The following is a 27,903-nucleotide window of genomic DNA, read 5'->3' on the forward strand; positions in this document are numbered from 1 at the left end:
ATTTCTTTGTGCTTTGCTGAAGAAGAGATTATAAAACCATAATGGAACCATTGACTCTTTGTTATGGAATCACCCACAAGTCTATGTGAAGGCTTGAATTGCGTTCTGAATCTGACAAGGCAGATGACTTATTACCTTTGTTCTCAAGGTCTCGTATTTTCTTCTATTTGCTTGTCATATTGCAGCTATAAATGTATAATGTTTCAACACAATGACCAGTAATGTCAATGGAAATTGCTGTACGGCAGTAACAGCAGGAGATGCAGCGTTTCCAAAGTTGTACAATGTAAGCATTAACAAAATCATGCTAATTAGGGACCACAGTTAAAATATTAAAGATAAAAGAGGCTAATAATTTTGTCCTTAAAATGGTGTTTAAAAAATTTAAAACTGCTTTTATTATTGTCAATACCAAACAATTTGGGAAATATTAAAAAAAGAGAAAAAAAATCAAAGGGGGCTAGGTTGCATATCACCAGTTAACTATACATAAATGGAGAGGTAATCTAGTATGTTCTTTGCTCGCATGAACAGTTATCAGTTTTGCTGATCGCATTTGCATGCATATTGACATACAGTTTTAAACTAAAGTTCTAATCTTTAGTGATGAGCCAGCTCTGGCAATGTAAAAATTATTTTCAACCGGCCAAAAGCGACTTGTGGGAGTGGCTGTATAACACAGCTGAAATCTACCCGCATTTGGTGTGTTGGTAGGTGTTAATGTCAATAATATATTATAATAAATAGGCAAAGCAAGTTTATTTATAAAGCACATTTCACACACTGTCTCAATTCATAGTGCTTTACATAAACAGGAATAAAAGAGACAAGAAAATAAAAACAAATAATAAAAGTGATTAAAACAGATTAAAAACAGGTTATAAATGAAAGGAAAAGAAAAGAAAGACATAATCGTGTGATCTGTCGATCCTAGCACAGTTCTCATTCAGTAAAGGCACAGCTAAACAGATGTGTTTTCAGTCTTGATTTGAGCGTGCCCAATGTTGGAGCACATCTGATCATTTCTGAAAGCTGATTCCAGCAGCGGGGGGCGTGGTATGAAGGCGGATTCACTCTGCTTTAAATTAACTCTTGGAATTTCTAGTTTATTTAATCGTAAAAATCTGAGGGATCTGTTAGGTTTGTATTCAGTGAGCATGTCTGTAATGTATTGAAGTCCTAGGCCATTTAGTGATTTATCGACAAGTAGTAATACTTTAAAATCTAATCTGAATTTAACTAGGAGCCAGTGTAAAGACCTGAGAACAGGTGTAATGTGAACTAAATTCCTGGTTCTGGTCAGAATCCTGGCTGCAGCGTTCTGGATGAGCTCCAACTGTCTGACTATCTTTTGGGAAGGCCAGTAAGGAGTTCATTACAGTAATCTACCCTGCTGCTGATAAAAGCATGAACAAGTTTCTCTAAATCCTCAATAGAAACAAAGCATCTAATTCTTGCAATGTTTCTGAGATGATAGTATGATGATTTAGTTACTGCTTTGACCTGACTCTTGAAATTCAGATCGGACTCCAGAATGATACCAAGATTCTTGATCTTATTTTTTGTTGTTTGACCCCAAGAGCCAAGGTACGCATTCATCTTGAGAACCTCATATCTGTTCCCAAATGCAATGACTTCAGTTTTCTCTTTGTTTAACTGAAGAAAGTTTTGGCACATCCAGCTGTACATTTCACCAATGCATTGGCAGAGGGTGTCAATGGGGCTGAAATGGGCAGTAAAGCTAAGTAGATCTGAGTGTCATTAGCATTGCTTGCTGTGGTAGAAGATTTGGTTCTTTCTTAATATTTGGCTCAGAATGGTTATATTAGGTTATTATATTTGTTATTTTGTATTACATTTTAATATTTACATTTTATATAATTAATTACAATTATTATTTGATTAAATTGTTTCATTAATTCATTCATACATACTATAGCATGTAGCCTACCATGTCTTTCCCCCTAAAATTAAAAAAAAAGTTACAGAATCTCCTCTTTTCTAGCCCACATATTCACTAGATGAGGCATGCTATGAAAACTTGCTCAACGAAATCCTCAGTGTCTCTCGGGCTAAACGTCCTCTCATCCTCACACGTGTCTGCTGCCCCGAGGTGAAAGTTTCTGCCATACGTTACACCGATCCCGCATCCCTGATAATCAGGATGGATTAGCATGAACTCTACCCTGTCACACGCGAGGTACCTCTGATTGACAGCGTGTTATTTGGGCGGAATCAAAGGAGAATTTTTAATCACTTTCCTCAACGCAGGTGCGATCTGCCTCTTGCAGCTGTGTCTGCGACATAGCAGTGAGGGGAACACTTTTCCTATTAGCGGATCTTTACAGCCCTTCTTCTTCTGCAGCCCCAGGGCAATTAATCACAGCCCCCCTCCAAAATCCTCCCCCTTCATCATTCGCCTTCCTAAAGGAACTCATTAGCATTTTAGGTATTTCTGGACAAAGATATTCTCGGTGGACGCTCGCTCTAATTATCTGGCTGACTGTTATTGAGAGCTTTGATTAGGGGCTGTCAGTGTGAGTAACAGGCAGCAGGTAGAGTCGTGGCGGTGGGGGACGCAACCGCTCTCTTCAACCCACTGTTTTTTTTTTTTTTTTTTAGGGCTGTTCCATTCCAGAATGTCCGGAAACGAGTCCTGATTTTGGAATCAGTGGAACAAAATCCAATAATTGATTCCTCGCTGCTGTTTTGATTCTACTTCAGTTCTTTCTTCTCAAACCTTGCCATTAATGAATAAGCTATAAAAAGAGGTTCAATCGAGCATATCATTTAGTGCATACTATCTATAAAATGAATGTGCACAGTTGTTGAATTGAATGTAAACCATGAATAAGCAGGCTGTATGCTGAAATAACTATAACACTCAATAGTTCATCTGTTGATGTTAAAGCAGGTGCAATTTCAGCTAGGAAAAAGGAGAAATTATGTTGAAAAGGAAATAAGCCCATTCACATCATACTTTAGATATCTTTTTATATATTCAAAGTGGAGCTAAAAACCTGCAATGTCAAATCACATAAGACATGTTGTAGTTAATAGAGTTTATAAGACATGTACAGCAAATTACTTTGTGTATACAGTTAGTGAGGGATAAACAACAGATTGCTATGTGTTGAAAGATTTTATAAAGATTTAAAATAATGCTTTAATGCATGGAAAGCCATTGTTTATCCCAGTTATTCTGTGGTCATTTGCAGTACCAAGTTATAGATTAATAAAAACTACTGTAGTTTTGTTTTCTCTGTATACAGTGCAATATTCATTCATTCATTCATTCATTCATTCATTCATTCATTCATTCATTCATTCGTTTTCATTCAGCTTAGTTCCTTATTTATCAGGCGTCGCCAAAGTGGAATGAACCGGCAATTATTCCGGCATATGTTTTATGCAGCGCGTGCCCTTCCAGCCACACAATCACACGCATGCAAACTTTATACCCCTATAATACATGACTTTTGGATTGTGGGGGAAACCAGCAGATACCCACACAAACATAACTCCTCCTCGCCTGACAAATAAGGAACTAAACATGCAAACTCCACACAGAACTTGCCCAGTCAGGACTCTAACCAGTGACCTTCTTGCTGTGAGGCAACAGTAATAACCACTGAGCCACCGTGCTGCCCCCCACAGTTCAATATTTTATTGTATTTTTGTTAGTTACATGTTAGATTTTCCAGATTTGTATTAGTCATAGATAAAGCGAGGGTAAGATAATTTGTGTGCATGTAAATGACACGGGCATATCTAATAGCTCATAGTAACACGTGTTCGCTACCTCTTGAATGACTTGATTACAATTTTTTTAGCTGATTCTCAGTTCTTTAAACCTTGGAATTGATTTTTTTTTTATAAATCGACTCCCAACCCTACTGTTTCTGTCAAATCGTCTCCTTGGAATTGTAACGTTTTATCTGTATTCTAAATTATTTTGAGATACTGAGCTTCAGCAAGTTTTTGCATTCCATATAGCAAACAATATGTTTGTAACAGTTCTCTTTCATACAATAACATGATAGAAAGCCTAAATGTACTCTAAATTTAAATTATCAATTTGCAAATTGGGGTTTTAAAAAACATGGCTAATGCAGATAGAACTTTATAATCCTAAATTACAATTTTCTGATTGGAATTATAAAGTTCTATCTGGTGGATCATTAATTAAAGAATTACTTTTTAAGAAATACAATCAGTCTGCTTATTCATTTAATTGAAAAAAATTAAAATTGGTATTATAATAATATGTTGATGTTTGAGAGTTAAGTTTTTGCTTTCAAAAACATTTATTTATTGTTTTACCATGAATATTTTTTCTTGTTCAAGGCTGTGCTAAATATTTTGTCCATTCATTCATTCATTTTCTTGTCGGCTTAGTCCCTTTATTAATCCGGGGTCGCCATAGTGGAATGAACCACCAACTTATCCAGTACATTTTTACGCGTTTTTACAATTTAGCCTACCCAATTCACCTGTAACGACCTTCTTGCTGTGAGACGACAGCACTACCTACTGCGCCACTGTGTCGCCATGTTTTTTCCAGTGCAAATGTTAATTTTTATGTAATTAATATGGTAGTATGTATTGAATAATGTGCTTTATATGAACTATTAACCCCTTCAGACCTGAATTATGTTCCAAATTTCAGAAAAATGGGATGTCATGCGATGTCCATTGTAATGGACGCAGGATCTGAAGGGGTTAAATTATATTTATTGAATTATATATCCAATTAATTAATGAATTAAGTATCTGCCTTTCAAGGCTTAATATCAAATTTAATGACTTTAAAAGAAAACAGACAATTAGCAAATGAGTTTAACAAGCACTGAAAAATGTTTCACTTACCATAAATACACAATTATAAATATTTAACATGATTATTATTATTATTATTATTTATTATTTTTCTTAATAACCGTTTAATTGTCAACAATGTCAAATTTAACATTTCATCCGAATGTAAAAAAAATGCTTCTAAATCATCACATTTACACACATCTTTTCAGTTTCAGGTTTCAACTCAATTTCAAGTTTTAGTTTTGTGTGGTGCAGCATTATTTAATCAACTGGTTTTGTGTTTCTTTCTGGTCTTTCCCACTGTCAACCGGTGAAACAAAGAAAGATTAATCTGATTGGTCCTCGTGTGTGCATTCGAAATGCTGATTCGCGCTCAAAAAAAACCTTATAGAGCCAAGCTAGAGTTCAACTTTGTAGATAAATGTTTTTTTTTTGTTTTTTTTTTAATAAAAAAGTCTTAATGTAAACAACTTATAAGAAAACATCACATAATGTAAATAAGTTGTCATTGAATAAGAATAGGTCAATAACTAAACTTTGAAAGGTGACGAAATTGGCAATTAATTAAATATAGGATGCAAAGCTCTTGCCTTCCCCTGCCTCTCTGCTGCATCTTTTCCTTTTCTAAAATGTCTCTCTCTCTCTCTCTTTCTCTCTCTCTCTTTATTTTCTCCACTATTTCACACTCTGTTTTTGTCCTCTTTTTCTGTCCCTCAGGTAAGCCTGTGATGATAGTGACAGAGTACATGGAAAATGGATCTCTGGACACTTTTTTGAAGGTGAGTCTGCTCTATTTTGCTGCCAATGATGAAGGCCAATTTGCACCAGAGGAAATGCTGTGAAATATCACAGGAACACAAAGCAGTCGCCGGCTCTTCCAGACTGGGCTTGACAACTCGTGTTCACACATCTCTATTCGTGCTTTTTTTGTCCCTCACATTACATTTCACTTTCCATCTCAGACCACCAAGGCTTGGTTATCTAATCTGGTGATGTCAACCAGAATGGTCTTTCTGATAAATATAGTCGGCTTGCAGGTTAAGCTAATTTCGAAGAACAACAGAGACACTACTGTAGCTATAACATTGGCATTAAGGGAGTGATATTTAGCATGAATATTTTTATCAAACTAAAATCAAAATAAAATATTTAAATTAATAATATTTTTTAATTTAATACATTTTAATACATTTAATACATTAAGGTAGAATGATGCAATGATAATGGTCATTTTTTAAAGGAATTTTTTGGTTCATTACCTCAGCATATTAAGCCTACAGTCACAAATTTTGGTGTGAAATTTGACTCAGATTTTAAATTTGACAATCAGATTAGAGCGGTAGTTAAATCTAGCTTCTTTCAATTAAGACAACTGGCAAAAATAAAGCAATATATACACCAAAACAATAGTTTGACATATTAATCCATGCGTTTATGACCACTCTTTTAGATTACTGTAATGCACTGTATGTGGGGAGTAGTAGATTAGCTATTGCCCAAAATAGCTGCAAAATATTTCGCTAAATGGTCTTGCCCCACCTTACATCTCTGAGCTGATACACCCCTATAAGCCCACTCATTCTCTTAGGTCAGCTGATCAGCTTCTCCTAATTGTGCCAAAAACAAAGCGTAAGTTTAGAGTATATCGTGCTTTTGCTATGGTATAGGTTCTAGACTTTGGAATGATTTGAAACTGCCAATAAGACAGGCCCTCTTCTGTTTTCATTTAAATCAGCTCTTAAAACTCATATTTTTGTTGGCATTTGACGCCTTAATAACTGGTTATTTTAACTAATATGTTTTTTAGGTAGTTTAGCTAGATTCGATCTTGTATTTTATGTATTTTTATAAATTATTATGCTTATTTTGTTGTATATTGTCTGTACAGCACTTTGGCTCACTTCTGTTTTTAAATTGCTCTACAAATAAAATCTTAACTTGACTAGTATCTTGAAAAAATATCTAGCAAAATATTATGGACTGTCATGAAAACAAAGATAAAGTAAACCAGTTGTTAGAAATTAATTATTAACACTATTATGCTTCAAAATGTTGAAAAATCTTCCATTAAATAGAAATAAGGGAAAGATATATACAGAAGGGCTAATAATTCAGGAATGCTAATAATTCTGTCTGTACTTATTTGTAAGGGATAATTAACGGCTTGCCGTCAATGTTAATTTTGACTGCAAATTTTTATTTAGTTTAAGTCATATTTACCCTAACCTGCCTAGTTAACCCTAATCAGCATAGTTAAGCATTTAAATATCCCATTAAGCTATATAGACGTGTCTTGAAAAATGTATAGTAATTTTTTTTTTTTTTTACTGTCATCATGGCAATAGTCAAATAAATCAGTGATTAGAAATGAGTTATTACAACTATTATGTTTAGAAATTTGTTGAAAAAAATCTTTCCATTAAATAGAAATTGGGGAAAAAATAAACAGGTTGGCTAACAATTCAGGGGGGGTAGTAATTAATAATATATTTATCTTAATAATTAATTTCAACTGTATATACAATATTGTACATATACTGTATATGCTTGTGTTTATTCAAATGAAGTCTCACCAGAATCCCATTATAACCTCATTACCACAGTTCAACCTTAGTTAACAAAAAAATTAGTTTTCTTGCCAGAGTGTGTAATGAAACATCATCATTTGGTTAGTTGGTTACTTGCTTGCCATGGCAGCATATAAAGCCTGAGTGATTATGCAGTCGTTTAATATGTCATGCCCTGCAACATGTGAGCAACACTCATAATTAGGGAGCCTTTGAATTATGAATTACTCATGAGACGAATTCAAATCTGACAGCCTGTGCCAGGATCCACCGAAGAAAATAAGGCCACTGGGATGAGAATCTGAACTCTTCATTTTGTGCAGAAACACGACGGGCAGTTCACAGTGATCCAGCTGTTGGGAATGCTGAGAGGGATCGCCGCCGGGATGCAGTACCTCTCCGAGATGAACTACGTGCATCGGGATTTGGCAGCACGGAACATTCTGGTAAACGGAAACCTGGTGTGTAAAGTGTCTGACTTCGGGCTGTCGCGCGTGCTGGAGGACGATCCTGAAGCGGCATACACTACACGGGTGAGAGATCACACTACTGTACTCTGGATGATTTAACTAGTACATTATTCCGTTTCAGTTTAATTATTTCATATTATAACAGTTTTGTTGTGAGGCTCTAAACTGGTTTGGCTGTTTTTGAAACCCAAGTATAGATTGATTTTGTAGAAAAATGATCTGAGGGAGTGAGATGTGTTCTTGCTGACCTGTAGTGTGGAAATGAGGTCACACAGGCCTGTCAAAGCAGCATTCCAGACTGATGGATGGCTAAATGTATGCTCACTGTGTGCGTGTGTGCATGTGCGTACGTGTGTGTGTGATTTTCTCTGACTCTGTTTGCATGCGATTTTCCTTTGTCGATTAATACATTTGTTTATGATTTTGCTGAAACATATTTCAACGACTAGCTTGTATACTTGTAAGCTGTCTAAATGTACATTTTATATTGTTGTTGTCTATTTCTAAGCTTGTCTTGGTTCATACACTGTAAAAAAAAAAAAAAAAAAAAAAAAAAACCTGGTTGCCTCTTAAGTTGAATCTTTTTGGGCTTTTTCATTTTTAAGCTGAATCAAATTAACCTTATGAGTCCATTAGGTTTTTAGGTATTTGGATTAGAAACAAGACAAAAAATCTAAGTAAGAAAATCAGTTTTTGCAGTGAAGTTACAAATAACTACAAAAATATTCTATCAGGACTAATTAATCATATATTTTACAGTGTAGATATCTACATTAGATGTCGCCTACACTGTTGTTCTCTATTGGAAGGAATGCGCCAATAGAGCAGGCATTTTAGTACAGGGTAGCGCTTCTTTGAAATGAACGTGGGACCAAAGTGCATTGAAAGACTGGCCATCCGGAGCCACCATTTTTATATATATAAAAATATATATATATACATACATACATACATACATACATACATACATACATACATACATGTATACACACACACACACACACACACACACAGATATATATATATATATATATATATATATATATATATATATATATATATGTATATTAGGGATGGGAAGATTAACCGATATGTATCGATACGCGGTCATGCGCGTGCACGATGCGAGTGCATCGGTTGAGCAGCAGAGGATGAATGAAATTTTGGAAGCAAATCGAGATGCATCGGTTTTTGCGAGATGCATCGATTTTTCCGAGATACAGCTTATATTTTTAATATAGAATGTATTTTTTATTTATTAACAAGTGTTGTCAACCTGTTTTTGGCGCATAATTTAATCGACCTACATAAAGTAAGCCTTTAGCAACGGATTTGCGGATGTGCACACACTACAACTCAGTGTATCAGGTGTGCGGATGAAGCTAGTGAAGCGCCCTCAGAAAGCGCGAGAAGCAAAACAAACATTTTAGTCCCCACTGAGTTTTAAATCTAAAGTATGGCAACATTATGGATTTAAGGATGGACGACATGACAGGACAGATGCAATTTGCAAAATGTGCCGCGCATCTGTAAAATACGCGGGCAGTACGACTAATCTGAAATCTCACTTGAAGCGGCGCCACGGTGTTGTTGTGAAAGCATCTTCCAGTGTTTCTGCATCCCCGGCTTTCGCACTGCTTCAACCAGCTCCAAAAGTGGTGAGAAAAGCATTGCAAGTTTTTTCTCCATGCGCAACAGTTCTGCTTGCTCTACGCCAATAACGAATGCTATTGCATTGTTCATCTGCAAAGATATTCAGCCTAGTGTCACGGAGAACGAAGGTTTTAAACACCTCCTGTTAATTTTTATTTAATTATAATAATAATAATATTAATAATAATAATGATAAAAATAATGGGTGTCACGGTGGCACAGTGGGTAGTTTGACCACCTCACAGCAAGAAGATTGCTGGTTTGTTATATTTTTATTAGCCTGTTGTTTACAGTGACAGTGATGTTTCAAAGCAGCATAACACTGCTAGTTCACCACCTTAAGTTTTGAATAATCAGTGGCAAAATATATCTTTGTAAAACTTGTTTTCATAGTTGAAAAGTTAAATCACAATTCTTGTTGTGCAATGCTAAATTAATTTATGTTGAAAGAGTGCAAATATATACATATTTTTTTAATATATATTGCACTTATACATTCTGTTTATCTTGAAAATACTTAAATAATATGTGCTATATGTTCTAAAATGGCCCTCTACTGTAAACTGACACTCTGGCTCTGAGAGAAGAGCCAGTTTGTAAAAAAAAAACTTGGTTTTGCTTGGTTTATAAATAATCAAACTCATTCAATGGCACAGCATCCTCTTTCACATCATCTCATAAACTTGATCTAATTAGTTAGTGCTGAAATATCGCATCGTATCGTGATATGGGTGTGAATCGTATCGTGTTGCATCGCAATATGTCACAAATGTATCGCTAATATATCGGATCGTATTCTTTGAATCGAGATGTGTATCGGATCGGCATTATAGCTTAGATGCCCAACCCTAATGTATATGTATATGTATATATATATGTATATATATATACATATATATATATATACATATACATATACATATATATATATATATATATATATATATATATATATATATATATATATATATATATATATATATATATATATATATACGTATATATAGCTAAACTAAGATCTTTTAGATTAGGTTTATGTTGTATTAAACTGTTTTTACAGATTTTAAAACATGAAAAAGGTATTTTAAAAATTATTTATATATATATATATATATATATATATATATATATATATATATATATATATATATATATATATATATATATATATATATATATATATATATATATATATATATATATATATTATAGGCAAATATTTCATCATATTTCTGAGTTTGTCTCATCTTTTCTTAACAGCACAATTTAAAATAACTGTAAATCTGTAAATCTTAAAATAACTGTGTAAATCCTTATTTTAGTCACATAATTAAATAATTAAAGGTTATTGTGACATTTTATGTATCACAATTTTTACTTTTTGACTTTTTTTCCCTAGAAAATTTAATTATGTTGTAAGCATGCAATTCTACCACTATTTATATATAAATCGAATAAGAAAATTGCTTCACTACTGTGTAACTTTTTTAAAACATTTTTTAAAAAGATTTTTAAAAGTAGCAATGCTAACTGTACTGGTTATCAACAATAGCTTTACTATATTTGTAGTCATACTATTGTGAATGTTCTTTTTTTAATAGGGTGGAAAGATTCCCATTCGCTGGACGGCTCCAGAGGCCATCACTTACAGGAAGTTTACCTCAGCCAGTGATGTATGGAGTTACGGCATTGTCATGTGGGAGGTGATATCCTATGGGGAGCGACCGTACTGGGAAATGTCCAATCAGGATGTAAGTCAATTCTGAATCTGAGAGATACCACACAAGTTATACAGCTAGTCACTTACAGTATTGTTTATATGGGCTAATATAGTTATTGTAATATTATATTTATTGGTCAGAGATCAGAAGATTCATTTTGTAGACTGCATTCAATACAAGTTTTGTGAAAAATTTTTAAATTGGTTAAAAAATAATGTCTCCTTGTGATTCAACATAACATATAATGTAAAGAGAAACAGATCTGGGCTTTTTTAAAAAAATATATTGGTGTAGCAAGAAGATATAATTGACAATAAATATATAATATTCAGGGGCAGCACTGAGAGGCTTAAATCAAGTTATCAAATATTTCATCAATTGACAAGATGTTTGTTGGTATATAAACTATTTTACACTGAAGAACAATGTAAATGGTGTTTTCTATGTTAAAAAAGGTTTTATTTTGCTCTAAAATTAAACAGGTCACATACTAATGTAAGCATATTTCAACAAATTTAAAGCTCTGTTATTGATCTGATGATCTTGAATATCTTTGTCCCGGTATTTTTATTTACATTTTATATTTTTTATTAAGTTTTTCATCCTAATGTAAATTTAGCTTTGCCTTTTCTCAGTTTTAGCTTTAGTTATTAATTTACCTTTAAGTTATAAAACATCTATCATTTATATTACATTACATCTCTGAAACATTTAAAAAGAGTTTTCATTAATTGGAAAAGTTTAGGTTAAAATCAACAACACTGCTAACTATTTCCATCAGGCTTGATTTATTTTTTTAAACCTGCAAATCCTCATTGATTTGTAATAAAAGACTTCTGGCAAGGCACTTCAGTGCGAGTCGAGTTTTAAAAAAATCTCCCAGGCTTATGAAGGTAAAAAGATTAAATGCATCTGGAGGGTGAACATTTCCAGATTTCAATTCGCAGGCCGCTTTAAAAGAGGGAATTTGAATCCGTGTCAGTGGGCTCTTGGCAGATTTTCCACACCAGAAACCATTTCCATTTATTTATCTTCACCTTGGGATGAAATCTTTGCTTGGGAATTTAGAGAAAAACTCTGCTCAGGAAGGAGATTGAGACATTTGGGAGTAATTCAGAACTGTAGACACGTCATGTTTAAAGCGCAGCACGAAAATGTTTGCATGCTTGTTAGCGGATGCACTTTTATTGTGTCGAGGGAGTGAAATATGAAAGTTCCACTTGCCGTGAAATCCATCTTTCTTCCTTTGCCATGGTAACAAGCAATCATGCGTTTCAATGTTTCCAGCCTAACAGGCCAGAGTTAAAGGAATAGTTCACCCAAAAATGAGAATTTACTTACTATTTATTCAGCCTAAAGTGGTTCCAAACTTTGAGTTTCTGATAACTCGCTACTTGAAGAGGTGTTGATAAGACCTTTATAATCAAGACATGCTTATGACAACTCTTATTACGTGTCATTTTTATGTCATTTTAAATGCAAAGATTACATTGTTTGTCAACTTGACCTTACCAAGACTTAGGGCTGCAATATATCATTTCAGCATCGACATCGCAATGTGTGTGTGTTCAATAGTCACATCGCAGGATATGCAATGTTGAGATGGGTTTATAGTTGATCAACAATTGAGAATACATGAGATTTGTGAAGTCATTGCAAAGTATAAACATTAACAGAGTGAAATATTATCATTTGCATGTGTTTTAAAGGATTTTCAAGAGAGTGTAAAGCATTCAGGCACAATAATGTACACCATTTGTAACTTTGATCAAGTCAAGTCAATGTTTATTAATAAAGCACTTTTTAAAAACAACTAGTGCTCACCAAAGTGCCGTACACACATACACCATCTAAAACACAGGACAAATACAACAGACATAAGACTTTTATATGATATTAAAAGCCAAAGTGTAAAAATGGGTTTTTAGACTTAAGATTTAAAAACAGAAAGGGTTGTGGCCTGCCTAACATGGAGAGGCTAATTATTCCAGAGTTTGGGGGCAACCACTGCAAAGGCACAGTCCCCCTGGTTTTTTACCTTGTGCGTGGAACAGCCAAAAGTAGCTGATCAGCACATATAAGTGCCCTTGATGGAGTGTACAATTGAATTAATTAATAATAATGAAGAATAATTTACTTAATTGTTAATACAAAACAGTGTTATTTGACATTTCATTGTTCAATTTCTGTAGCTGAATGCAGTTTGACTATGCAGGAAAACTCTTAAGTGCTCTTTATTTCACTTGTTCCCTTTCCTCTATTGTAGTTGTTCTTGCAGCATGTTTACTATTTTTCTTATACATGATTCACATCCTTACAAAATCAACCCAATCTATAGAAATTAATGTTTTTTTGTTTGTTCCCAATAGAGCTATTTAAGCTAAAGAAATAGTAAAATTGTGTTTATATCGAAATAAATATCATAGAAAACCAAAATATCGCAATGTCAGATTTTTTCCAATATTGTGCAGCCCTGACCAAGACAACAAAACTAGTCATTAATCTGTCATGAATTTTATAACATAGTCATTTTTTTTACTTCATCTCTTGTAGTACAAGCTAAATTTGCCATTAAAAGTAATTAAATATTATTAACGCTATTAAATATTATTTGACAGTAATTATTTGACACATTTGAGTAAGGAATACAATTTGTTCCACTGAAAACGTGATCTGATAAATATTTATGACACAATTATAATGCCTCATGGCAATTATGTTTATGGCAGACTTATTACAAGTTATGTTGTGACAGGTTGTGATGTATTTGTTTGTCAAGTTGTTAAGAAACACTAATGCTTTCTTCTTATTTAGATTTTTATTTATTTATTTGTCATGACTTTTATTTTATTTATATACTGTAGGTGTGGTTTGGTATCTGTACAGTGTAAACCTAAGTTAATGCTTAAAGTGTTGATTATGAACTGCTTCCCTCTGGTAAGAGGTATAGAGTCCCTAAGTGTAGGTTGAACCAATATAAGAGATTGTTTGTACATGTTTCAGTGGGTTTATTTAACAGGAGTTTATCGTATTTGTAATTATAATATTTTGTATTGTTTTTATAATTTGTTTTTATATATGTCTGCAGCAATATGGTGATACCCATAATAAATTTTATGACAAGGACAATGAAGTTTGCTTGCTTGCTTACTTATTTAAAATGTCACAACTGAGTAAATTACACTTAATGACTGTTGTTATAAGCATGGATACAATTTTATTGCCATTCATGACATGTGTTATGTCATGATTATAAATGTTTAATAACAGTCTTGAGAACACTCCTTCAAGTAAAATATTACAGAGTTTCCTTTTCCTGTTAAACCAAAAAAGAAAGTTTTTTTTTAAAGAAAGTTGAAAATCTGTAACCATTGGCTTCCATGGTATGAAAAACAATTACTATGGAAGTAAATAGTTACAGGTTTCCAACAATTTTCACAATATCTTCTTTTGCGTTTAACAGAAGAAAGAATATCATAAAGGTTTGGAAGTGCATTATTTCCTGAAAGCTGCCTTTAAAATAATAGGAATGTTTGTGGTTTACTCTTGTCCTTGTAGTGCTGTCATTTCAAAGGGATGAAATTAAACATTTATACTAACAAAGACAGTCTTGCACAAAATCTCATTCTCAGTCAGAGATGGGTAAAAAAAATAATAATTAATTCTTACTCTGTAAGAACCAAATACATGAAGCAAATGAATAAATCTGCTCTGTATTCATGAAGAATCTTCTTTGCTTCAGGTGATAAAAGCTGTAGATGAAGGCTACAGGCTTCCGGCCCCGATGGATTGTCCGGTGGTGCTTCACCAGCTCATGCTTGACTGCTGGGAAAAGAACCGCAGCGATCGGCCCAAATTCGGGCAGATTGTCAACACTCTGGACAGGCTGATCCGAAATCCCAGCAGCCTGAAGCAGCTGGCCAACAGTGCGGTCTGGTAAGCCAAATGAACTTCTGAATTCAATAAATGTCTGTGTGAGCAGCATGCAATATACAGTTGAAGTCAAAATTATTAGCCCCCCTGTGTATTTTCTTCTTTATAATATTTCCTAAATTATGTTTAACAGAGCAAGGAATTTTTCACAGTATTTCCCATATTTTTTTCTTCTGGAGAAAGTTTTAATACTTTTATTTTGGCTAGAATAAAAGCAGTTTTACATTTTTTTTTTTTTTTTTTACCATTTTAAGATCAATGTTATTAGCTATATTAAAGCTTTTTTTTATTGATTATATCAAGCCATTGTTAACAATGACTTGCCTAATTAGCCTAGTTAAATAAGCCTAAAATACACTTTAAGCTGAATACTAGTGTCTTGATAAAATATTTAGTAAAATATTATGTACTGTCATCTTGGCAAAGATTTTTAAAAATCAGTTATTAGAAATTAGCAGTGCTTGGTAAATTACTTAAAAAAGTAATATATTACAAATTATTGACTTCTAGAAAATTGTAATCTGATTATATCACTAATTACTTAAAGTAATAAGTAATCAGATTACTAGTTACTTTACTTTGAAGTTTTTTTTTAAAACATATCAAATATAGCTATAAACATACAAAATAAACTGCACTTAAAATTCTCTCATCATTCACTTGTTCCAAACTTGTTTTTTTTTTGTTTTTTTTATGAACACGAAAGAAAAAAAGAAGAAAACTGGATACCTGTATCCATTGACATTCATAGTATGCAAAAAACACTACAGTGTTTGGGTGTAACCTGAATCTGATAGGTCAGTACTTATACGAGCATGCGCAGTATGCACTCCTAATATGTGTGCGCAAGCCACACCTTCGTTGGAAATGATGAACTTGAGCATGCAAAAGACGTGATATGTGAATAGCTTCACATTCAGAAGATACCTTCACTCCCGATCCTGCACAAAAATCCAATGTAGCCTGTTTGGACCGCCGTTTTTTTGGGCGCCAGTGTCCACCTTGGTGGCTGTCATTGAATGCTTTCCATTCAAGGGACCCTTTTCACAAGCCTGCTTTGAGTTTAACGGTCACTTGTAAATTTTCATATGTTTAACAAAAAAAATCCAAATATAAAAAAAACTTTCAAGTATTGTTGTATGTATTATATCATCTTTGCTTCAAATTACAAAAAACTAATTACCGTTTGTGTGAGGCATTTCTAATGTCTATAAGGCGTCTATAAGGCAGGACAGTAAATTTGACATTATTCTCTCCTCTGGCTGCCGTTTTCAGTCTCACACTTTTTTTTCCCTTTTTCTGAACCTCTTTATAACAGCATCGTGGAGTTTTTCTTTTATTATTTGAGCAAATTAAATTTTATTTATTATTTACCATTCCAAGTTTTCCCAACTATGACGACTTCCGCTACTGAGAAACCTGTAAATGTGAAAAGGGTCTAGTGCTTGAACCAGTTGTTGAGTTAAAAGCAGTCGAAAGTTCTTTAGAAGCTGGACATAGCCTGCATTTCACAGCAATGTTTTTGTTTTCACGCTCAATGAGATCAAAGTAATGTCTGTATTTCCACTTGAAGAAACAACAACTCTCATTAACAGGTATTTCAGCCCATGTTCTCCAACAATTTAAAAGTCCATGTTTTTTAACTGACGTTGCAGCAGAAAACGTGATTTTAAAAGAAGCATTTTTAACTTGTAAAAACTATATTTGTAATGTAACTAACGCAATTACACTGACTTTAGTAACTGTAATCAAATTACACAAAATTTAAAATGTAATTTGTCCCCAAAAATGCAATTATAATACAGTTCCGCCTTACTGTGCAATGCGTTACACTCTGGAAATTAGTTATCAAAACTAAAAAAACTAAACTAAAACTACAAATTAAATTAAATAAATTACAATTAAAACAAAAAAAGCTTTATGTTAAACAAAAATTGGGGGAAAAATATACAGCGTGGCTAACAATTCTGACTTCAACTGTATAACTCATGATATTTCTCAGGTGTGTGATAAAAATCGGAGGTGTTTTTTCGCAGTAATCCTATAAGGTACAGAAATGATATCCAGCAAATCCAGATTGAAGCCAGATGTGATTTTTCTAGCCTCCAGTGTGCGTTTTAAGGGGGTTTTCAGGGGGGATCTGATTGCCTGTCTGTACCTCTGCCTCATTTTTTAAGGCTTGCCAAATAAAAGGCAGAAAGATTGTTCAGCTTGTGCTTGGCCACAATTAAAAGGGAACCAGGAATCTCTCACAAACCATGGGGAAACCTCTGCCTCCATGTCTTTGTCAATAAAATAGATTGAGATTCTAATGGCGTGTTATGATGGAGGGCTTTGTTACAGAGTGACAGAGACATGAGCGCAATCTGCCGCTCTCATGGATCTGGAAAAGCTAACATGTCCAGCCAATGATAAGCTTTTGATAAGCTGAGACACACATGCACTCTAATGTAGGGCTCTGATTAGTTGTTTATTTAAGCCATTTGTCGACTAATCAAATGTTAATTGAATTACTCGTAACATTAATTTAGTTAGTATTAAACAGAGGGAGAAATCTGTTTGGGATTTTGAGCTAGATAATGGTTTCGCAGAGAAATACTGAATCATAGTTTTTAAAAAAATTACAAACTTAATTACTAAATTAAAATTAAAATGGGATTAAAATAGAAATGAACTTACCTGGACATTTTAATAATTAATAAATACAAAGTATGAACTCGGTTGCACACATTAAAACTGCTAGTATAATGTTTTAGTCATTTATTATAGCAGTGTTTCCCAACCTTGTTCCTGAAGGCACATCCACAGTACACATTCTCAACCTCTTCCTAATCAAACACACTTGAATCAACTCATCACAACATTAGAAGAGACTCAAAAACCTGAAATGAATGGTTCAGAAAAGGGAGAGTGTTGGTGTATCTCTGGCAGCGGCTACTGGCAGGTGGCTATGGACCCCCAGAGTAAACCATTGACAGCATTCATCACTCCATCTGGCCTCTTCCACTTTAATATTATGCCCTTTAGATTATAAAATGTGCCAGCAACATTTGAGAAATTAATGGAAACTGTTATGAAAAAATTAAAAGGTAACATTTGCTTCGTTTACATTGATGATATTATCGTCTATTCCTCCTTAATAGCTCAGCACTTCAGGGACATCCAAACTGTTCTCCATCAATGGCAGGAAGCTGGACTGACTGTAAAAATGCCTAAAAAAAATCAATTTCTGGGATATGTTGTTGGTGTCAATAGAATCACAGCAGACTTATCTAAAGATAAAACCATCCGATCATACCTTGTGCCACAAAACATCAAGGAGGTCCAATGTTTTCTCGGATTAGGGGATGTTGTTACTGCTTTGTAGGGTTGGAAACACTGTATTAATGAATACAAAGTAAAACATCAGTTACACTATTAGGAGATGTTAACATTTAAAGAATACCAATTATAATTGCAACATTGTTTTCAAAAAAAAAAAAAATATATATATATATATATATATATATATATAGAATGAATGGTTTGGGTGATGTAGGACTGGCGGGGTTATATTGGTGCCGTGACCCGGATGGGATTTATGTTTAGAAGGGGGAGTGTAATGGAGGCCAGTTAGTGAAGTGCTGTGCAGGTAAACCTCACTCCTCTGACCTCTAGAAGTGCTCTTGCGACAGATGCTAGAGGCCATGGTCTTTAGCATTCTTGTTAGAGCAACCAACTCCCAAGCAGAAGATCACCAGTTCGATCGCAGGTCGGAGCGGGTTGGGTGGTCTAGGACCTGCGGGGTTACAAAAGTAAGCCTACAAGACTTACATTTCTTCAATACAGAACATTTATCGGTTTTCAATGAATGAAAGACTAATGTTTGCATGTAGAATACATAGGCTCATTCTTTAGTGACTGACCATCAACTGCAAATGTATACAACCAAGCCACTAACATTTAGTCAACTATTAAGGGGCGGCAGCTCTATCCTTGAAGGTTTATAAAATTGTTAACCTTGAATCTGTCGTGTTTGTGAGCACTGTTTCAACCTCAACACTTCAAGCTGAGAAAACGGCATGGATTTGGAATAAATCTAAATGGAATTTTGCCTAAAACTTAACAACAAATGAAAACATGCAGAGGGGGCATTTGCACAATATTTGCTTTTAACGAGTTTAAATAAGCCATCAAAACTAGTGGAACGTTTTGAATTGGGAAGATGAAAACAATTAACCTGTAAGGGATTTACCTGACAAAAATATTTGGTCAAAAAAGGCTACAGCAAAAAAATAAAATAAAAAAAAATTACATAAAAATAATAAATAAATAAATATTCGTTTTTTAAACTATTCAGTGTTCTCACAATTGAAACCCACAGTACATGCTAAAGTTTCACACTATGGAACCACAACTTTGAATGAAATTAAATGGGATGGATGGATGGATGGTGACATCAACATTTGGCTACTGCTGTACATGAATTCCCATAGACCAATGGAAAATATTTTTGTACAGATTCCTGACATATGCCATATTAATCTGAAATGCTATGGATTTAGATATGAATTCAGACTGACAGCGGAAAATCTGGACTTCAAAGCAGCTTTCAGTGGCCAATGACCTGAGGCTTTGTGACTGACATGTAAAGCAACCAATCACAGTTTGCTTTTGCAGTGCAATGTTTAGGGGCATGAATATTCATCCAATCAGATGATGTCTTTATAACTCCTGAAGTGTTAGCATTGGATATATGGAGTCAGCAGGTTGTGGGTGTGAGATTTTAAGACTAGATGTGATGTGAAATGACATGATTATATAAGACTGTTATTTCTCCTTCCTCCACAGGGAGGATCCAGTGACTCCTGAGGCGGCGGTCAACACAGTTGAAGACTGGCTGGACTTGATTAAAATGGGTCAGTACAAAGAACACTTCTCCAGCGCCGGCTACGTTACCCTGGACTCAGTTCTGTATGTCAGCAGCAGGTAAACAACACATGCATCTCATTTATGACAGTATGAGAGGCTTGGTTGCATTTTAGGATGAGTCACAATGGAATGTTAGCTGACTCCATACTGAAAATGTACAGAATCTGCACATACTGAAGTTGTATATGATAGTATTATATGTTAAAATACTAGCTAGGCTATTTTGAATACAACATAGTATACATTGGACACTGCTTTACTTTTTTCTTGTTATTTAAAGATTGTAATTTATGCAATATTCAGCATTAAACACACACAAAGAATATCACAGGACATCATGGTTTTGGAACCTCATTTCATTGCATGTGTAATACAGCAAGTGGTATATCTGTTTTCATGTAAACTTGTGTAAATAATACGTCACATTTGGCCATCAAAGCCATATAATCTCACACAAAAAAATTGTCCTTCCCATTTTTCATTATGGTAGTTCAGTAGTTCACAGACATTAGCATAAAGATGTATTAGTTGTTGCTAACATTATTATGAAAAACCTACATTTTTTCAGTCATTTTATCAGAAAGTTGAATAAATTTTTTGTAGAATATTAAATATATTGAGTTAAACAAAATGAAGTATGCTTTATTATTTTGACGTGACATTGCATGTTTAGTTCTGCAAATTGAAATCCAATTATCATTTTAGAAATAACCTCGATTGCATTTTTAATCCAAATTTGTGTCAATAGCTTAGGTTTCTTCCTAACATGAAGCAAATCTTTTCTGTTTGCAAAAAATCAAAAATCCCAAATGCCAATTATTAATATGTCCATCAGGGTGTGAGAGCAGCTGACTGTAGTATTGGTAACTTAGGAACCAACAATAAACAATACAAGCATAATGGAAACAGTTAATTGTTCACGTGGGTGTAACGTTTTGTGCATCAATTTATTTAGGAAAGGGATTTCCATCTCTCATTATTAGCATTAATCTCAAGTGAGCATCATTTAATTTTTTGTTAATTAAGGGATTTTTATACAAAAATCCTTTCATTACTTGTTTCTCATGCAATCCTCAAATTGCTCATTAACACAGGCTGATGAAAACTTTTGATGAGTCCACAAAGAGCTTAATCCAGTTTATTAAAGTATTGTTTTTAATTATCGATTTAATATTATATACTGTATATTATATTTTTATTGTGTTGTGTGTAAATGTACACTAAAAACCTGGGTTGTCATAACCCAACATTGAGCCAAATATAGACAAACCCAATTTGGAATATAATATAATATAATATAATATAATAAAAAATTATATATATATATATATATATATATATATATATATATATATATATATATATATATATATATATATATATATATATATAYATATATATATATATATATATATATATATATATATATATACATATATATATATATATATATATATATATATATATATATATATATATATATATATATATAAATAATATAATATAATATAAAAAAATGTGTAATAATAATAATGAAATGTTGACTCTGAAATCACTTTCTCAAGAGACTGGAAAATTCAGAGCATCTGATTGCACAGAACTTGTTCCACAAACTGTAATTCTAACACATTTTTTTATTTTTCTTTAACAGTGAATTGGACAAGATGGGTGTTGAGCTGGCAGGACATCAGAAGAAGATCCTGTCCAGCATCCAGTGTCTTCAGGCACATCACGGGACTCAAGTTCAGGTATAGCGGCTCACCTCACTGCTCTCGACCCGCTTCCACAGAGGAGACCGGAAGTCATCGATCTTGCCAAACGGAAGCGTCTTGCTGCAAAACGACTCTTGTCTTATCTCTCTACCAGCACTGAAGTTCATCAGCCCTACAGGAGAACGGGCCGGTACCTTCCCCTTTTTTTGTGTGTTCAGCAGCCAGATGCTTATAGACTTGAGAAAAAAAAAGTGGATCCAAGGACAAGAAACGACATCGGTGCACTGTGAACATCATGCTCCAGTCCTCAGTGTACAGAAGAAGAAAAAAACCTTGAGAAGAAACACCGATTGTGTCTTGTGAATCTCTGAACCGTTTTTTTGCAAGCGATACTTGTGTGATTTTCTTCAATCAGACGTGGCGAGGATGAGGAAACGTTCAGCGAGATGTCCTTGTGAGCTTGTGTGTGTGTGTGGGAATAGTTTCGAAAGGTTCTCTAAACGCCTTTACAAAGCAATGAAGCACTGATCTCTCTTTCACGTACGCTTTCTAAAAAAAAAGGGGTCGATCCTTGACCCTGAATGCCTCTGCTCTCATCAAGCCCTCGCCATTATCTTTGGAAAAATCACCTTCGAGAGTTTGAGAGAATCTCGCTCGTCACAAGTTTTGACATTGGACGCGCAGCAACTGAGAAGCGAGAGAGACGTTTAAGGAATGAGAAGTAATTGTTGCTTTGCAAAGCGAGACAGGACAGCGTGACGATGTCATTTAGAGGGCAGATGTCATCCTTTCTTCAAACTGGCAGCAACTTCCTCTCTTTGTCAAGCCGCTCCATTTGATGTGGCTTTCCTCTAATTTCATTGCATATTTGAAGTGGTTCGCCTCATTACATACATTTCATCGCAAACGTGAGCCTTCTTTTTTTTGGAAATAGACGTGTTGAGCATTTAATGAGGAAGAATTCATCCGTAAACCGTCCCGTGTTGATGGAGCTGGACTGCTGAACCAGTGTATGTGTTGGATCCCCTTCAGAGAAAAGGTCTGATGGTTCAGTGTGGCTTCATGAGTAGTTGTATGTACTTTACATAAGGTGTGGTTCTACCAAACGTACGCTGAAACGTACATTACTTCAAATTAAAAATGAGTTCCTAAATTATGAGTTGATTAGCATTTCTGTAATTGTTTACAATATTGTTTACTATAAAAGACTGTGACTGCAACACATGGACTACTTTTGTTTTGGCTTTTTTGCAGTTGAGTTGTCTGTCCATCCTGATCTCACGAGGAAACGTAACTATTTCACGTTTTGTTAGTTTAGTGGTACGAAAGGGAGATTAGTTGTACGAAAATGTCTGTTTTTTAAAAAGGAAGTGTCACACCAAACGTCAAATAAAGCCAAACGTCATTGGGGGATAAACAAATCATACTAAATTGTACAAATGAGATTATACGAATTCATACGCCACTAAATTAAAAAGTTTCAAATTGCCGTGAGATAGCATTGGTCTGTCATTTATTAAAGAAATGGTCATGATCAGGTTTTGTGGTCGAAGAGGAATTATTGACTTTTAATGCTTTATTGCTATCATTTTAAACATATATCGGCTGATGACGACAGATATATCATTTATCACTACTTTTAACAGAAAATACACAATGTTTACATAAGTTTCAATATATCCTAATTGTACGTTTCAGAGCATTTCAGGAAAAGCAACCCAGGCTTATTGGAAATATGTATCTCAGCTTGCATTTTTGCGAAACGTGAAAACGTTCCTCTGGGTACGTTTCGCTACACGTTTCAAATAACAAATCCACTAGAGGGCGCTGTCTACATTTCTGCAAATCTGAAATGCGTTTCTCTGGGTTAATTTTGTTATACTTTTCAGATACATGTCTTTCCTGCACAGTTAAGTTGTTTTGTGGTACCAATTTTGCGACGAATTGAGTGAAAATAATCCTCCCTGTCAGTAGTGTGAAAAGAAACAACATTTGTTGTCATACTGCCCCATAGCGTTCATATTACCATGAAACTGCTGTCAAACATATGTTAACGTATGTTTCTGAGGCATGTATTTCCAATGAGCCTGTGTTGAACAATTTACGTATTAATACCCACATAAAACTAGTAAGACCACACTGGACGGAGTGCTCAATACATATAGATAACACATCTATACACTCTAAAAAAATGCTATTTTGGGTTGTTGTTTTTTTTACCCATATTTTGTTCAAATGTAGGCCACCCCAACTGTTGGGGTTCCACACAATCAATTTGTGTTGGGACAACATGAAGGAATTAAGTTGACTTTGTAGTTTTTATAAAATTAAGTAGATTGAACATAAAACAATTAGGTTTTCCACCCTCAAAAAAACAACGAGTTGTGTTGTTTCAGCTAATTTTATTGAAGTAGTTTGAACAAATAGCAAACGTCATTTTTTTGAGTGTACTATGTATGATCAGATTACAAAATGAAGGCGAAAATCTTTTACCATACAAGTGCCATGTCATTTCATGCACCATAATCACGATCCCCTTGTAAAAAGTAGTCCACAAAACATGCTGGTGCTTTAAAAAAAGTACAAACATTTTCAGTTTTCTCGCTTCATATTTCTAGGCAGTGCTTTGTTTTGCACTTGGTAACGGTGTGATGGAAAAGGAAAAGATTGTATCGCAGTAGAACTTGAGACATTTGTACAGTGTTGGTTATTGTATTTGTACAGTAATGACTTAGTGTTTTGAAGGTTTGTCGTCAGTTGTAAATTAAGGCAAGGTGGTAACTCTTATTCGAACCTTCAGCTCTAGCTTTGGACAGACGAGGATTGTGAGGCTGTAGAATGTAATGGATCATTTAGCTTTACGGTGTTGGGAAAAGCTAAGCGTTCTCAGGACTGTTTTTTTTTTTTGTCACTGATACATAAATCATGATGACAGCAGATCAGACAGAACTGCTTTTTCTGTAGTTCTGTCAACTATGGATCATTTTCTGTTACATCGTTATTAGTTTTAGGGTTCTTGTTTATATTTTGTTAGAAGTCCTTTGTTTGCACTGTCTTTGGTTTGCTTTCCAGTAAATATGAAACGTCAGAATTGCTTGTTTTCCTCTTTTAAATATATTTAACCCTCTGGTGTTCCTTATTTGTGAATCATACTTGTGGTCTTTGCGGTCAAAATGGGACGAATGCCTGTAAAGTACCCTCTGTTTTTTTTTTTTTTTTTTTTGGAAAATCAAATTTATTTTTATTTAATAATATTTTTTCTATATTATTTTGAGAGGGATTTGTGCTAATAATTAATATTTATGCAGTAATTAACATCCATTTTTCCTAATTGAAAACAATGTTATTTTTGTCATTTTGAATTTTTCATTATTATTTAATTATTGCAGAATTTCCCAGATATATCCAGCTGCAGACCCACACACGTTTCAGCACACACAATTCAGGACACACGATCTAGGCAGGGGCGAACTATATATGGTCAATGACGGATCAGTCTTCTATTTTTTAATTTTTTTTTGTTATTTTTTATTTTTTTTGCAACGACTAACTCTTTAGGAGCATTATTATTAATGCTATAAATATATTCAATCACTGGAGTGAAATATGAATATAGTGTTATACATTTATCAAATGTAAAAAGAGTTGTATTACATATAAAGATGTATTAAAGCCTATACATATTAACTTGCTATTATTTCCTTTATTATAATGAATTAATTATATAAATTAAACCTGTCAGTAAACAATAAATTAAACCTGTCAACTATTCTGTCAAACAGAATATTCTCTAAATGTTCATATTTTTGCTTAGCTTCCATTAATTTCATACAGCTGTCATTTTTGACCATGGAGACCACAAGTGTGACTGTTTTTTAACAACCAATTATTAGGCTTAAGTCATGAGCTATGTTTTTTTGTGTGTTTGCATATCAAACGCCAACAAATTCAAGGAATTTTAGATCATTCCGATGATTCTGTCATTTTTATACATTTCAAAAACCAAATTATTTTGCTCTACAATGACCGAAGACTACCAGAGGGTTTTTTTTTTTTTTTTGTTTTTTTCAGACATGAACCTAAAAAAGTTAAGTAGAGTTTATGCTTCAAGAAAAAAGTACTGAATCTAAAAATAATAATAATAAAAATAATAATTTTTCAGTGTTGACATTGATCATATTAATAATTCAGCTAATTAAAATGATTTTTAACTGGCCAACTAGAGGAAAAAAATACAATTATAAATACACCACTGTATTTCAGTAAAAAATAATAAGAAGAAATTTTTAGGCAGCATAGATGAGATATAATTTTATTATACACTACCGGTCAAAAGATTAAAATCAGTTTTTTTTTTTTTTTTTAAATTTGAAAATTATTCTGTTCATCAAGGTGGCGTTTATTAAATGTATTTTTTTATTGTTAATTATTTATTATACTTTTAATACCATTAATAATAATATTAATACTATTACTACTACTACTACTACTACTAATTATTATTATTATTATTAGTAGTAGTAGTAGTAGTAGTAGTAGTAGTAGTAGTAGTAGTAGTAGTAGTAGTAGTAGTAGTAGTAGTATTAGAATGATTTCTGAAGGATCATGTGATTCTGAAGACTGGTGTAATAAAGCTGAAAATTTGTCCTAAAAATCACAGGAATAATAAGTTAAATTAAATCATAAACTATTTTTAGACATTTATTTTATAGTGCAATAACATTTCACAATTTTACAATATGTTCTGTATGTTTGATTAAATAAATGCAGCCTTGGTGAGCATGATACGCTCATAGTTTTAAAGTTTTATAATATAATATAGCTCAAAGCTTAAAGTTATATAATATAATAATACATTTTTCCAGTTTCAATCATTTTACAGTATTACTGTTTTGGCCATATTTTAGGACAAAATTATTAGCCCCTTTAAGCAAATTTTTTTTCGATAATCTAAAGAACAAACCATCATTATACAACAACTTGCCTAAACGCCCTAACCTGCCTAGTTCACCCAATTAACCCAGTTAAGCCTTTAAATGTCACTTTAAGCTGTATAGAAGTGTCTTGAAAAATATCAAGTAAAATATTATTTACAGTCATCATGGCAAAGATAAAATAAATCAGTTATTAAAAAATAAGTTTTTAAAACTATTATGCTTGAAATGTGCTGAAACAATCTTCCCTCCATTAAACAGAAATTTGGGGAAAAAAAATAATAATTTATTAGGTATGTTTATATTTTATTGGAAAACAAGTCAATTCTGATCATGTTTGTTTGTTTGTTTGTTTTTTCTTTAAAGTGAAACAGTATTGATTTAAGAAGCACAATATATCAGCACTCTGGTAAAGATTTCTTTTATATTTACATTATTTATAAAGTTGTCAGACATTTCCTAAGTGATGCAGTATAAACAAACCCAGTGTTATTCTCTCATTCTCACACCTCCGGCAGCTTTTCTGCTCATTTAACTAGATTTAATTAAGACAATAATGAAGAATGCTTATTTTCTCTCAGTATTCATTGAAGAAAGTCAAGGTTACAATCACAATAACGTGCACATTGCTGCTTTTAGTAATTTTGTAATTAGGAGCTACTCCTAATTGTCAAATTACTGAAACATATGTGCCTATTCAGATGCATCATTTCCCAAGCGGCAACGATAACGGAGATTCATTTAATGAGGCATCCTGAAAAGCATCTTCTCAACCTTTCTCATTTTTCATGCTTTTTACTTTACGCACACAAACATGCACACAGTTTGATGCAGTAAACAACAACAACATTGTCTTGATGCGTTTTTGACATTTTAGAAATAACAAATGCAGTCGTAGGAGTTTTATTTTGCGCAGTACTGTTATTATACACAGTAGAGTGATGCAAATCATGAGGTTTACACAGTTTTCTGGGTTACCTGCGCATTGCATCAGGGCTTCAGCTGGACTATTTTAGCCAAGAATCACCAGTGAACACGCAACTTGTTAAACTTTGATTGCCAGGTTTGAATATCAGCCAGGATTAGAGCACAGCGCTGTTTGAAAAAAATATTAATGATGTGTCTGGAAGTCAATGGTTAAACAGTAAGAGGCCGCTCTATTTTGACTCAATATTACAAAA

General features: G+C 33.5%; 1 protein-coding gene across 2 annotated transcripts in view; it reads left to right on the forward strand.

Moving 5' to 3' along the window:
* Positions 1–23,282, forward strand: part of ek1 (eph-like kinase 1) — a 126,102-nt gene extending 102,820 nt beyond the window's left edge. Inside the window, 6 exon segments of one of the 2 annotated variants that reach the window (NM_131095.1) lie at positions 5,539–5,600; positions 7,712–7,921; positions 11,113–11,262; positions 14,975–15,168; positions 19,996–20,133; positions 21,728–23,282. In NM_131095.1, the coding sequence (NP_571170.1) occupies positions 5,539–5,600; positions 7,712–7,921; positions 11,113–11,262; positions 14,975–15,168; positions 19,996–20,133; positions 21,728–21,830 (857 nt within the window). In that variant the 3' untranslated portion in view covers positions 21,831–23,282. 2 annotated transcript variants of the gene reach the window in all.
* The last annotated feature ends 4,621 nt before the right edge of the window (positions 23,283–27,903 follow it).

Source organism: Danio rerio, chromosome 24 (assembly GCF_049306965.1).
Source record: "Danio rerio strain Tuebingen ecotype United States chromosome 24, GRCz12tu, whole genome shotgun sequence".
Classification (NCBI taxonomy): domain Eukaryota; kingdom Metazoa; phylum Chordata; class Actinopteri; order Cypriniformes; family Danionidae; genus Danio; species Danio rerio.